We start from the raw sequence: 13,770 nt of genomic DNA, 5'->3' as shown, positions 1-13,770 counted from the left end.
GGTCCCTGTGCTTTGCCAAGCTTGTTCCAAGTAGGTGCTTTAGACCACTGAGCCATCTCTCCAGCCCCACCATTACAAATTAATGCAGTTATGGACAATGTTATGATTGTGCATGTGCCAGTACTAGGGATTGAATTTAGGGCCTTTACACTGAACTACATCCCCAACTAGTTTTTATTTTGAGACAGGGTCTCATTAAGCTCAAACTTGTGATCTTTGTGCTGTAGCTTCTTGGAGCGATAGGATCACAGGTGTACACCACTTTCCATATTTTTGTTCATTTTCTTTGCTAGTGTATCTTTGGCATATATTTGTAGAGATGAGATTACTTGGTTAAATGATAAATGCATGTGGTTTTATTTATGAATGTCAGATTGTTTTCTGTAGGGAAAAGGACATTTTGACCCTTGCCAGTAACATAAGTGGTTGTTCCCCATAGTCTTACATGTAGAGAATGTTATCGGAGGGGTTTGTTAGTCTGTTAGTACCTAGAAAAAGTAATTTCTAGGTGTAATTTTAAGTTTACAATTTCTTTTATGTGTAAAAACTTTTTCTTGTTTGTTTAAACTGGATATATCTCTACTTTTTTTCTCTTAAGTTACTGTTTAAGTTGTGATCCATTCTTATTAATTAATGTCTTGTAAAAATTGTCCTATAATTAGATTTGTCTTTTCTTATGATTTCTGGATTTTCGGTCTTAGTTTTTCTTGCTCTCAGATTATGTCCTCACATTTCATTCTGTTTTTTTTTTTTTTTAATTAATTTATTTATTTATGTGTGTGTGTGTGGCCAGCTCAGCCCACCAGGGGGCGGGGCTGGCTGGCATGTGGTGCTGGGGGATTGAACCGCGGTCCCTGTGCTTTGCTAAGCTTGTTCTAAGTAGGTGCTTTAGACCAATGAACCATCTCACCAGCCCCTTCATTCTGTTTTTATTTTTTATTTTTATTTATATATTTTTTGTGGAAATGGGGATTGAACTCTGTTCTAATTTTTAAGAAAATAAGATGTTTTCATTTTTAAGAAAATAAAATTGATTCATTTGCATTTTATCCTAATAGATGAATTGATTCTTTTTTTAAATCACTTTTTGATTAGCCAGTTATCCCAAAATTAATGATTGAAAAGTCAATGTATTATTGATTTGAGATGTGCCTTTTATAAATTAAATTTCCATATGGTATTGGATTTTTTGTTGTTGTTTTATGTTCTGTTTCATTCATCTTTCTGCTAATACATGTATTGTGAACAATTAGAGTATCTGTATTGAAAACGTCATAGTTCTCACTGTTTTAGGAGTTGCTGTTTTTTTAACTTCTATTACTCATACCTTTTGTGGCTTGAAAGAGAAGTTATATTCACCAAATTAAGTTTCCTTGGAAATACAAACATTAATAGCATAACATACTTCCATACGGTCTTACATTGTGGTCCTTGAATTTCTATAAGCGAATTTATTTGTTAACAGATTTTTTCTGGTTCAGAAAATTGCTGCTAAGGAAGCAAGGATTTGTTTAGTTGCAGAGTTAATTGATGTGTATGATCTATCGAAGGTTAGAGGTTTTTGAGACAGGGTCTCACTTTGTAGTTCAGGCTGGCCATGAACTCACTATGTAGCCCAGGATGGCTGTGAATTTGCAGCAGTCCCCTTGCCTCAGCCTCCTGAGTACTGGGATTATAGGCATGTGCCACCACAACTGTCTAAATATTCTCATCAGAATTTCATATCTTGGGAAGGGAGAGATTTTGTCTACACTATTTGTTGAAGAATTTAATTCTGTATTGCCATAGTAATTTTTACATTTTATCATTATGTTACGTACTTAGGAAGATGAAAAGGCAGCTGCTGAAATTTATGAGGAATTTCTTGCTGCTTTTGAAGGAAGTGATGGTAATAAAGTAAAAACTTTTGTGCGAGGAGGTGTTGTTAATGCAGCTAAAGGTAAGTGTGAATATTATAGTCCTTGAATAAATGCTGTCTTGATTGAGTGAATACAAGTAAATAATTATGGAAGAAGCTTGATTATTTTTTAATTTCACATTTCCTTTTTTGTCAGCACCCTCTAGTGGTTATATTAGTTAACAAAATATATAGTGAAATGTTGATTAATAAAGTATTAAAGTTGGGTAATTGAAAGAAATTTCATGCCTTTCAAATTGGACGACAGCTAAGTACTTAGCAAAAACTAATTTATCTCATAGTTTTGCTATAAAGTGATGAAGTTAGTGTTTTAAGGGTAAGGTGGTAGTTGAAGAATTTAGTTTTATTTTTGTCAGTGATACATAATATTAAAGACAATAATTGTTTATTTTAAAATAGTAAAGAAAATCAAATAAGGTAAAATTAGTTTTGTGACTTACTATTTTGAATTTCAGAAGAACATGAAACAGATGAAAAAAGAGGTAAAATCTATAAGCCATCTTCAAGATTTGCAGATCAAAAAAATCCTCCAAATCAGTCTTCCAATGAAAGACCACCATCTCTTCTGGTGATAGAAACCAAAAAACCTGTAAGTCATATACCTAAGTAATAATACCACTTTTGTTCAAAGATGACACTGCCAGTGATACTTTGGGTAGTTCTACTGTAAGCAGAATATTTGGATTTTTGTTTTTAAGTTTTTGAGCTAGATGTTGAATTCTAATGCCATCTCACTGAGTGATTTACAAAGATAAGAGATAATAAATTAGAGTGGAGTATGTAGGTATTACTCTTTCTCGATAATTTGTTTTTATTATACTCACATTATTACACTCATTTCCTGTATTTTGTGTATTAATATAAAATATGTAATAGAGTCATGTTTTAAGCAATTCTGAACTGAGTAGCTTTGTGTGGTGTGTGCTTCCCAGAACATTTTGGAACTTTTTGAGAATTAGTATCAGAAGTAGTTGACTACCTTAAGTATTTTCAGTGGTAGAAAAGCTTTTATTCTTGGGGAGTGAGGTTTTTATGGGAGGTGATAGGTGTGAGTTGTGTCATTTGAAACCGTGTTTTGTGAATAAAAAATGAACAGTGAGACTGGTTTTTCTGTTTAAAGATAGCTCTGAAAACAGTTAAATAACAGCTTTTTGAAGATACAATTCACATACTATAAAATTACCCTTTGGGTGTGTACACTTAGGTATAGTATTCACAGTTGCTCAACAGAAATCTAAGCACTAAAATTTCAGAACATTTTGACTCCCCATAACTTTCAACCCTGTTTCCCTCATGTTCCTAGCTCTTTTTGATAATTAATTTACTCTTTGATTTTCTTGTTTTAGACACTTCATACAGATGGAATTATACAACATGTTACCTTATTATTTTTATTTTTTAACTTAGCGTGTTGTGACATATTTTAACCCTTTCTGTTGTCAAATATTCCATTTTAGGATATACGATATATTGCTTTTCCATTTATTACTTCGTGGACATTTGGAATGGTTCCACTTTTCAGCTATACTCAAAAATACTGCTACAAACATTTGTGCATGGGTTTTTTTTGTGGACATGTTTTCAGTTCTCTTGGAAATACCCATGAGCAGAATTTTTGAGTCATAGTAATTTTTTGAGAACCTACCAAATGGTTTTACCTAGCAGTAATATATGAAGGTTTTAATTTTTCCACATTTTCATCAGTGCTTGTTAAAATTGTTTTAGGCATCTTAGAGTGTGAAGTTGTATCTCGTTGTGGTCCAGAATGTTTTTGTCTAATAATGTTGAATATCTTTTCATGTCTTTGCTGTCCATTTGTGATCTTTAGAGAAACGGGTATTCAAATTTTTGATCTTTGTTTTAATTGAGGTGTCTTTTTTTATCTTGAATTTTAAGAGTACTTTATATTTTCTAGAGTCAAGTTTTTATCAGCTACATGGTTTGTAAATATTTTTCTCCCATTCTGTTCCTTGGTTTTACCCTTTCTTAATTGAAGCACAGGGATTTTAAACTTTGATACATTGTTTATTTTTCTTATGTTTGAACTATGCTTGTAATGCCCTTTATAGCCATTGAAGAAAGGGGAGAAAGAAAAGAAAAAAAGCAATTTGGAACTCTTCAAAGAAGAATTAAAACAGTAAGTTTTATAGTATAGGAGCACTTAGTATGTAAGTTATTATTAGCTTTCCATGAGGTTACTTTTTAAGATGTATTTGGTGGAGTGTTTGAAAATGAGTTAGCATTTAGTCAGGTGTGGCAATTCAATGATTTATTGAATGGCTGGTGCCTTTTTGGTGGAAGCAATATGTATGATTGAAAAGTATGGTGAATGTTTAAATTTTTACAGTCCATGACATTATTATTAATTCCCCTCAATGTGTTCTCCCTCTCACTTTAGATATCCTTATTCCAACCTTCTTGTCACTTTCTGAAGTAGTTCTGCGAGGCCCTCTTTTGTATCTTTAGTTGTATGCTTACCTTGATGTCCTAAATTGATGGAGTTTACCTTTTATGGTCATTTTGACTTTGGGAGAAGTTATACAGTGCCAGTTCTGATGAATAAGGTGGACAAGGACATACTATAATGTTTTTAAAAGACTGCCTTTCTATTGGTTGGCACTTAGCAACAGCATTTGTGTATTTTTTGTCACACCTTGAAAACTCATGAAAGAGGACTTTTAGAACTACTTCAAAAAGTGACAATAATGGGATAAGTGTGTTTGAAATGTACATGTGTGAGGTTAATGGGAATATGTCTTTCACTATAACAACTTTATTTTTTTCCATAATTTTATTGAGAAACAAATAGCAATGAGACAGTTTCAAATCAAATTAGTAGGACAGTTTCAATAATTAACACACTGCATACATTCTTCCTACTGGTTAATTGCTGTACAAGATGCGGACATGATATCCTATTTACAAACACCATTAGAACAAATCCCTCTATTCATTAAGAGAATGTAACTATATATCTATCCTAACCATTTTGAATACACAGATACAAAATGGACATTCATCTGTATCCCCTTTTTTTGTTAAGTTCCATTATTTGCATATTATAGGTGTGTAAACTCAGCAAAATATTCTAAAAGAGTCTAGTAGCCCATAATAGTATTGGGTCTTCCGTTTGACTGGCAATGTCAGAAATTGTTGACCTGAGTCCCCTACACTATAATAACTTTAAAACAATTTAAACATGTACTCATTGATGATAAAGGTAAGGTGGTCAGATTTAATGTGAAACAACAAATTTGGCAGTTTTTATTTTGAAGTTTTTCAGCCAGATTCTGAGATGATAAAAATTTGTTTATGACTGTCATAACAGGATTGTAAATTTTGGTTATTATTACCAATCTTTAATTACTCACTGATATTTCATATTATTTGAAGATGGTACTTGGTTTCTCATTAAATGTGAATAAGCAATTAGTGGCTCATATTTAGTGACTGTAAATACTTTCAACAGAATTCAAGAAGAACGTGATGAAAGACATAAAACAAAAGGCAGGTTAAGTCGATTTGAGCCTCCTCAATCAGATTCTGATGGTCAGCGTCGTTCTAGTAAGTGACATTTACTTTGACATGTATATTTATGATTAATCATTTCCAAAGCTAAGAGTTATTTTCTGTTTTCCCTTTTAAGTGGATGCACCTTCAAGAAGAAATAGATCATCTGGTGGTAAAAAGTTTCTTGCTCTTCAATTAATAAAATTTTCACTTTGTACTTTGCAGCTTATAATTTTTTTTTTTTTTTTTTTCTTTTTGCTGTAGTTCTTGATGATTATGCACCTGGCTCACATGATGTAGGAGATCCAAGTACCACTAATTTATACCTTGGAAACATTAATCCACAGGTAGTATTTTTTTTTTTTTTTAATGTATTTAGTACAGGGTCTACAGGGTCTCACTACACAGATTGGACTCATAGTGATCCTCCTGTTTTCAGCCTCCCAAACTCGGGGATTACAGGTGTGTGCCACCATGCCCGGTGTCAATCGCTGTCTCAGCACACCCCAGGGGCAGGGCTGGCACAAGATAGCATGGCACTCTGGGGATCAAACCCTGGTCCCTGTGCCTACTTTATTGCATACTTACTGTATTTACTCTTGATCTGCTGTGAGTTAGCTGGCCGGCCCTCCAGGTGGTATTAATAAAATGAGTGTTGGCCCTTATGCCTTATGGTTTTAGATGAAAGTAGGTACTCTTTAAGTGGTACTTACAGATATGACCCAAATTGTTTTGCTACAGATTATTGAGGGCTTGTCTTCTCCTCCAGTATCTGGACTGTATTCTGAATTTGAAATGTTTTACTAGGTGCTGATTTTATCATCGGTCAGGATATAATCAGGAATGGGAAATGATCTTTTTAAAAACTTTTTTTAATGCATAGTTTGTTTCTTCATAGAGTTCTTTTATTATTTTCTCCTCATACCAGTAAACTAGTATTTGTCTTTTTTATTTTATTTATTTTTTCTGCTTCAATATTAGCAGTTATGCAATGAGGGATACAATGATTATGCAGAATATCGTTTTTAAAAATTACAGGTATAACTTGACTGTATCGCGTACTTATTGTGTTTACTCTTGATCACACTGGAAATTGGCTGCTAGAAAGGGAAAAGGGTGATTTTTTTTTTCTTCAACACATACTGATCCTTTTTAAATATGCTAACCATGGAAAATATTTCTTAAATGGCAAACTGTCTCTAGAACAGCTTATTTAGAAAGTGGGGTGTTAAAATAGGAAGGGGATGTTGAAGTGTTCTTCATTGTTTATAGTCATCTAGCCCCCACTCCACCCCCGGAAATACTTATAAATACTCCAAGAGGGCCAGATTTTACTTATATAGAGTTCCTAATAGTTGCAGTTACGTGTAATATGTTGCTTTCATTGTTTGAAAACTACTTTGCTTTCTATTGCATAGAGATTTTTCTTGTCTTTTTTTTTTTTTTTTTTTTTGTATTCCCCAAAATCTTCTATGTACGTTATAGATGAATGAAGAAATGCTGTGCCAAGAATTTGGAAGATTTGGACCATTGGCTAGTGTGAAAATTATGTGGCCTAGAACTGATGAAGAAAGAGCAAGAGAGAGAAATTGTGGCTTTGTGGCTTTTATGAATAGACGAGATGCTGAAAGAGCTTTAAAAAATTTAAATGGTAAGAACATTGATAGTATTCCATTTATTAAATTCAGACCTTTATTTTTAAAAAATTCAGAAGAGTATTTACAAAAAAGTACAGTGAGGAATTTGACTTAAAGTGTAGAAGTTAAATATGAATTTAGAAACGTTATTTTTATTAGAGACTCAACTAAAGTGACCTTTCTTTCTTGTAGGAAAAATGATTATGTCTTTCGAAATGAAGTTAGGTTGGGGTAAAGCAGTACCAATTCCTCCACATCCAATATACATTCCTCCTTCTATGATGGAACATACGCTTCCCCCACCTCCATCTGGACTGCCTTTTAACGCGCAGCCTAGAGAGCGGTTAAAAAACCCCAATGCTCCCATGTTACCACCACCTAAAAACAAGGAGGATTTTGAGAAGGTAATTTTAAAAATGTATATAGGGCCGCATCTAGTTTGTAAATTCTAAATCTGTGGTAGTATTTCTTTTCAACAATTTAAAAAAAATGTGTGTGTAATTCTGTTTGGCAACTCTTAAATAGATGTGTTCCCTGCCTTAGCCCATGGAAACCCTTTATGGAAATACTAGGTCATATTTTTATTTGTGGCTACCATTCCTTTTTTGACCACTTGTTAAGTTTTTTTTTCTTTTGTCCAGTGTTGTATTCAGGTTTGCTTAAGTGTAGTATCTCAGTTTACTTTATTCTGAGAAAGTGGCAGTTTATGTTTGGTTAAGTGACTTTTCAGTTAGAAAGACCACCTAAATAGTTAAATTGTTTGGATGGCAGCTATCTAATTTAGTTTGCAGGGTCTGAGGTATTAGAATATTGGATGAGAGCATATGTGGTATTTAAAAAAAACCTAAATGATCTAGTAGAAGCGAAGGGTGAGTATTCTTTTTATTAAATAAAACCAACTTAATTTTGAGTTAAAGAATTTGTTGGTTCTATTATGAATTACACTTAAAATGACAGGGCTGGTTTTAAAGGCTTGGGAACAAAGTAGCAAACTGTATGGTCAGAGGCAAACAGCTAATTATTTCACAAATTAAAATCTTTATCTGATAATTCTCAGTGTAGTACCTATTTCAGTGCATTGATGTGCATTCTGGCAGGAATGTTCTGATTCTTTGCATTTGGTGAACAATTATTGTTCACTGAACACATCCATTTGCATTTATATAATTGCTTAGTGTATAATTACTTCAAATGCAGTGATTGCCTGCAAAACTTGTGATTAGATGTGTAGTATTTTCAATGCATATGTATATTTTTGCTTGTTACTTGTTAACAATACTCACATATTCTATGTTTATTATCTGATGTGACTTCATATACAGACTCTGTCGCAAGCCATAGTCAAAGTGGTTATCCCAACAGAAAGGTACATGTTTTTCTTTATTATTACTGATCTAAATATAGACAATATCCCCTTTTGAATTTAAGAAAAATGGTGTTGAGGAAAAGGTAATATCTTGACTGAGCAATGGTTTCTTCCCAGTACTTTTTTTGGGGGGATATGTGAAATGTAACTAATTTTAGTATACTTTACAATTTTATGTTATTATCCTTTTTTATTGTTATCAATGTAGGAATTTTTATAGCTTAGTAGTTAGAATGTGTTTAGTAGCTTTAATCTGGAGTTGTTGGTGTAATAATGCTTTTATGATAGAAAAGTAATAGTACTTTTTAAAATAAAGCGTATCTTAAATTTTAAATAATGCTGTAATTTGACCTGTTTCTTCCCCCTTCTTGTGGTTTCTGAATTGTGTACATTTAATATACAGCCTTGTTTTGAGTTTTATTGAAGACATAGTTTTATTTTTTAATTAATTGATTCTAAGAACAAATTCCTATTTTCATGAGCACTGGACATACTAGAAACTTATTTATGATTACCAAGATGTTTGGAATTCTTTTATTTTTCTTTCTGTCTCTTTTTCAACATACTGTTAATGCAGTAGAATTCACACTCTAGGTATGCTCTTGCTCAGTCAAGCTAAGCCTTTTCCCAAACACAGAAACACAACACTGGTTGAATAATAAATGAACACAAAAGAATACCAAATTCTCTTTGACATTGGCCTTGGTGAGCAACACCAGCTGAACTGTCTGCGGCAGCGGGGGACCAGGAAAACATCATGGGATGGATTGGGAAAGTATACAGTTTTTGACCAGACATTGGTACGATCGACTCCAATAAATGTGGTTTTATTATAACTGACAAACAATTTTTTTCGTTGTTGTGGTTGCCCAGAATAAGATAATTATCATTTAAAAATAAAATAATGCACTCTAAAATGTGTCATCTTTTTGTACTACACTGTTGTATTCTGATAGAAAAGTCACCATTTTTTAATTAAGAAAATGACACAGTCCTTAAAGTAAAAATGTGATTCCAATTCTTTGATAATCTTAAATTCAAGTTAGTAACAGCTAATTGTCAGATTTTGATTTTAAATAATCATAAGAATTTAAAAACTTCTTTTAAACTTTTAATTTTATAAAACTAGATTTTATTTAAGTTACAAGCCTGTTTAAAACTATAGTGTTACTTTTTTGATGGATAAAGTAGGAAAATTTTTGTGCTATTCAGAACACATATGCAGTAGTAGCTTTATGTGTGGCTCATCTTATTTCTAAACAAAATGCTGAGTATACATTTTGTTGAAAAGTCTTGATAGGCCATTAGAATGAATCTTGATTTTAAACTTGCTAAACCATTTTTCATATATTTTTAATACTGAAGTCAAGTTGCTTTTGACTTAATTCACACAAGTATCTGGGTGTATTGCATTTGTCCACCTGGTAAATAGTCTTATAGAAGAAATTACACTTAGCTTTAATTTGGCTCATACTAGTGGGAATTTTGGAATTGAACCGTAATTCTTATCACCCTTTCTTCAAAATAATGTCATTAACTCTGGATGTTGAGAATACATTCTGTTATGGATATGAACAACTGCACATTTGCAGAACAGTTAATACTTCTGTGAAGAAAAATTTTTAAATTTAAAATTATGTTGTTTTAACAAATTGAATAGTTTAAAATGTATAGCTTCCCCTTCATAAATATTTAAATCTTCATATAATTTTTGACCTCCTTTATAATTAAACTTCCCCATGTTGTAAAGAGTTTAGTGTCTGCTTAAGTAGCTTTGTTTGGAAACTGGGAGAAAATAATTATAATCAACATGAGATTATTTTACTGTTAGTCATTTTGAAGCAGAGCATTATATAGCCAAAATCTTGTTCTGTATCTGTATCTATATATCATAGAAGTTAAAGTGAGTTTAGTTGGAGCTGGGAATGCTAAAGATGTAATTTAGTGTGTGCCTCATACCAAGAGCCAATATCCTTTTGTTTTTCCCAATTGTTATTTTCTGATTCTGTACGCTGGGGACTGGTGAAATGAGAAGTTGAAAGCAGCTTGTAAGCAAGCTGAGTCATTTTTGCCAGACAACATCCATACTCAGTGTCTGAAATTGTGTTTTGAGTGTTACTATAGATCTTAGCATGAAATTTTTGAAAATAAACTTTCTGTGAATTCAACCAGTAGAATGGCTGTAACTAAAACAGTTACATACGTTCTTCTTGGGCTTAAATACTGAAAAATAATTGTTATGAAAAGATAAGAAAGGCATCTCACCATATCCCCCATTTTGGAAAGAACAGGTTTCTGTTTAAGCTTTGGCAATGTAATTTCTTCATTGATCCATAATACGTAGGCAGAATTATACATGTCATAAATTGTAGTTTGAAGAATGTTCCAAAGGGATGTTGCCTCATTAAAGGTCAGATTTAATAAAAACTCCATCTGGTATATGTGTACCAGAAAGGCACAGGAATTGGATGGATTATTTTTATTATTATTAAATCAGGCCTTAAATCTGTTGTGTTTTGTATTTTCATAAATTATAATCATGGTTATAACATTTCAATACTACAAAAGTACTTGGATTAGGAATATTTTCTCTTAAAATTGAGATAGTGTAAAATTTTAGATGATTATAATATGCGAGCTCTAAGTTACTGCTTTTATATATTTACAGCTTTCTGTTTAGTTGTGATTTATAATTTGATCTTTTGCATTTGGAAAATAAAATTAAGTGGCATTTAGAAAATTAAATCTTTATTATTATGAGGCTTTGTTGTCATTTCCCACCCTCCCTTCACCTTTCCTTCCATTCCCCTTCCCTCCCCTCCCCTCCCCTCACTGCCCTACTCCCTCTTAATGTGGAAGGTGTTAAAATATGCTCCAGCTTATTTTTTTCGTATTAAATTCTGTTAGTCAGCAGAATAATCTTTTTCTGCACAATTATAGTAATTTAGGTCAAGTGTAGTTTTGTATAGTGGTAGGTCTGAATCCATTTTCTTTAACTGTGTTGTTGTTGTAGGAATTTGCTCGCCCTGATACATCGAATGATAGAGTTTGTTGTACGTGAAGGGCCGATGTTTGAAGCTATGATTATGAACAGAGAAATCAACAATCCTATGTTCAGGTGTGCATTTTTAAAAAATTACTGTAATAAAACTATTTTTGTCATTTATTTATTTTTTTTATTTAGTACAGGGTCTTACTATGTAGATTGGACTCGTAGTGATTCTCCTGTTTTTTCAGCCTCTCAAGTGCTGGGATTATAGGCAAATACCACCACGCACAGTCTCAATTGCCTTGTCAGCTTACCTCGGGCAGGGCCAGCATGGCAGGCCCTGGGATCAAACCCCAGGCCCTGTGTCTGCCTAAGCAGGCGCTTTAATCCGCTGAGCTATTTGGCTGGCCCGTATTTGTCCTTTTGTGACTAGCTTATTTTATCTACAAAAGTCTTCAAGGTTTATCCATGTTGTACCTATACACTGGAATTTCTTTTTCAAGGGTAAATAATATTCTATTGTATATGTGTATCATGTTTTATCTTTAGGTGTGAATTTTTTAAAATGCTTCTAACTTTTTGGAATTAAAAATATTTCCAAAAATAAAGTTCTAAAATTATAGGGTTGTTTTGCAGAGAGGTGAGAAATCCGTTTTAGTAATTAAAGTGTGCTTAGGTCAGTTTTCTTCATTTTGATTTAGATAATTAATTTTTTAGCGTTCTCTAGGAAGAAAATACTTCATTATGCTTTGTTGAACAGATGAGTTTCAAAGGAAATTGTCTTCTTAATTGATACGGTATTTAACACATTTAGCTTCTTAAATAGCGTAATGTCTTTGCTTTTGAAATTCCATGTTGTGCAAAAATCAGTTGCAGTAAAAAAATCTCACTTGTAAATGTTTATAAACATGTCCAGAGATTCAACAAAATGCATGTTCTCTGAGTATTACTTTTAGCTACTGAAGCATTCTGCAGCTGGGATAGGGAAGGGATATGTAGCAGGTGACAGTGTATGGAAGTCTTTCTTTCAGTTTTATTTAGAATTAGTAGACAGATGTTTCTTACTGTATGTAATTTAAGGTGGCCGTTTCTTAAACATGATTTTTTTTTTTTTGGTTTGTTTTGGTTAGGTTCTTATTTGAAAACCAGACACCAGCCCATGTTTACTACAGGTGGAAGCTTTATTCTATTCTGCAGGCAAGTAGAATTATTTACTTCATTTCTTTTGACTGTGAGTTACCACATCTTTTTAATAACTTTGTGGATTTTTTTTAGGGAGATTCTCCAACTAAATGGCGGACAGAGGATTTTCGTATGTTCAAAAATGGATCTTTTTGGAGGCCACCCCCATTAAATCCGTACCTTCATGGAATGTCAGAAGAGCAAGAAACAGAAGCATTTGTAGAGGAGCCTAGTAAAAAGGGAGCACTCAAAGAAGAGTAAGATATTTTTCATTTCTGTTGTACGTTCAAAAAAGTAGTAGTTGCATTAATAGTTTCACTAAAGGTTACTTTAACCCTAAAATAAAATGGTTTTTCACTTGTGAATATTTAAAATAACATCATTTATCATACACTTTAATTTTAAGCACCTTCACCTTGGCAGATACATATTTAATTAACCTTGTACTCTTTCTACTGATAAAATTAATGATCTCTTAAACGTGATTGTCTTCTTTCTTTAGCATAGTTCAAGTTAGAATAGTTTAAATTTTTATAGAAATAAAAATTTAGTTCAAATTTTTATAGAAATTATGTAGGAACCCTTAGAATTTGAGTGCAATTAAAAGAGGGAAAAATTATTATACGGGTAGTGGGGTTAGATGTTAACTGCAAAAGTTTTTGATAGAGTTGGCAGTGGGTGGTGAGCAACATAATGGCTGTCATGGAATCATTTCATCATTACTGTTCACTTAACGCTAGTAAATGCAGTTTGCTTGGTTTAAAGAACCCAAAGCATATTTGACCAATACATGTTCAGAGGTTGTTCTGCACATCTCATGGGAAAAAAATGGCTAAAAGAATTTTTAGTACATAAATTTATGTACTTCACTGCATGGTCTGTAAATCTTGTGGCACTGATGCATTGTGAGAGAATTTGCTAAATGGCTGGTACAGTGTTCAAGTGTGTGTGTTTCTGTTTCTTATTTATATGTTCATTTCTTTAGCCTGTGCTCTGCAAACTCAGCCTGCAGGCGAGATACGGCTGCCTCCTGTCTTTGTCAGTAAGGGTTAACTGTAGCACAACCATGCCTATTTCTTCACATGTTGTCTGTATCTGTGTTGGTGCAGTAGCAATAAAGTAACTGTGTCAGAGACCTTGTGGCCTACAAAGCTTAAAATATGTATGA

The 13,770-nt window shown here is 32.8% G+C and overlaps 1 protein-coding gene across 4 annotated transcripts in view; it reads left to right on the top strand.

Moving 5' to 3' along the window:
• U2surp (U2 snRNP associated SURP domain containing) overlaps window positions 1-13,770 on the top strand; it is a 51,195-nt gene that overhangs the window by 13,036 nt on the left and 24,389 nt on the right. The window contains exons 5-16 of one of the 4 annotated variants that reach the window (XM_004629209.3): window positions 1,825-1,939; window positions 2,374-2,507; window positions 3,988-4,055; window positions 5,388-5,482; window positions 5,565-5,600; window positions 5,693-5,775; window positions 6,914-7,079; window positions 7,258-7,469; window positions 8,388-8,431; window positions 11,445-11,549; window positions 12,551-12,617; window positions 12,696-12,859. In XM_004629209.3, coding sequence (XP_004629266.1) covers window positions 1,825-1,939; window positions 2,374-2,507; window positions 3,988-4,055; window positions 5,388-5,482; window positions 5,565-5,600; window positions 5,693-5,775; window positions 6,914-7,079; window positions 7,258-7,469; window positions 8,388-8,431; window positions 11,445-11,549; window positions 12,551-12,617; window positions 12,696-12,859 — 1,289 coding nt within the window. The remainder of the gene's footprint in view (window positions 1-1,824; window positions 1,940-2,373; window positions 2,508-3,987; window positions 4,056-5,387; window positions 5,483-5,564; window positions 5,601-5,692; window positions 5,776-6,913; window positions 7,080-7,257; window positions 7,470-8,387; window positions 8,432-11,444; window positions 11,550-12,550; window positions 12,618-12,695; window positions 12,860-13,770) is intronic. The other 3 variants (XM_004629210.3, XM_023712939.1, XM_023712940.1) reach the window with 3 other exon arrangements.

Source organism: Octodon degus, unplaced genomic scaffold, assembly GCF_000260255.1.
Source record: "Octodon degus isolate 3935 unplaced genomic scaffold, OctDeg1.0 scaffold00028, whole genome shotgun sequence".
NCBI classification, from domain to species: domain Eukaryota; kingdom Metazoa; phylum Chordata; class Mammalia; order Rodentia; family Octodontidae; genus Octodon; species Octodon degus.
This window is presented reverse-complemented; position numbering and strand designations above follow the sequence as displayed.